We start from the raw sequence: 317 nt of genomic DNA on the forward strand, positions 1-317 counted from the left end.
AAGTAAATATTATTATTTAAAACAAATACAGGTGTGCCGAAGGAATGAATGGCAGGCAACAGAATGCACGTTGACTCTCACCAGGACTATCCCAGACCTCGCCTTCCCTTCGAGGACAGAAACCTCGCCGGCGACTGTCCTCTGGGCAGCCCCTCCCCCAGGACCCTGGTCCCCCACCCGGGGAGCACGGGGAGGGCGGGAGGATGGTGCCGAGGGACAGAGGCCCAGGATGGGCAGAGGCTCACCTGGTAGACGTCGGGGACCATGTCGGTGGCGGACCTCCAGTAGGCGCTGACCTGCACGGCCAGGGGCTGCCC

At 61.8% G+C, this 317-nt stretch overlaps 1 protein-coding gene across 1 annotated transcript in view; it reads right to left on the minus strand.

Annotated features, from left to right (window-relative positions):
- The window catches only part of MAN2A2 (mannosidase alpha class 2A member 2), a 53,939-nt gene that overhangs the window by 32,184 nt on the left and 21,438 nt on the right, over window positions 1-317 (minus strand). The window contains 1 exon segment of the mRNA XM_006769602.2: window positions 246-311. Coding sequence (XP_006769665.1) covers window positions 246-311 — 66 coding nt within the window.

This window comes from Myotis davidii, unplaced genomic scaffold (assembly GCF_000327345.1).
Source record: "Myotis davidii unplaced genomic scaffold, ASM32734v1 scaffold324, whole genome shotgun sequence".
In the NCBI taxonomy this organism is placed as follows: Eukaryota; Metazoa; Chordata; class Mammalia; order Chiroptera; family Vespertilionidae; genus Myotis; species Myotis davidii.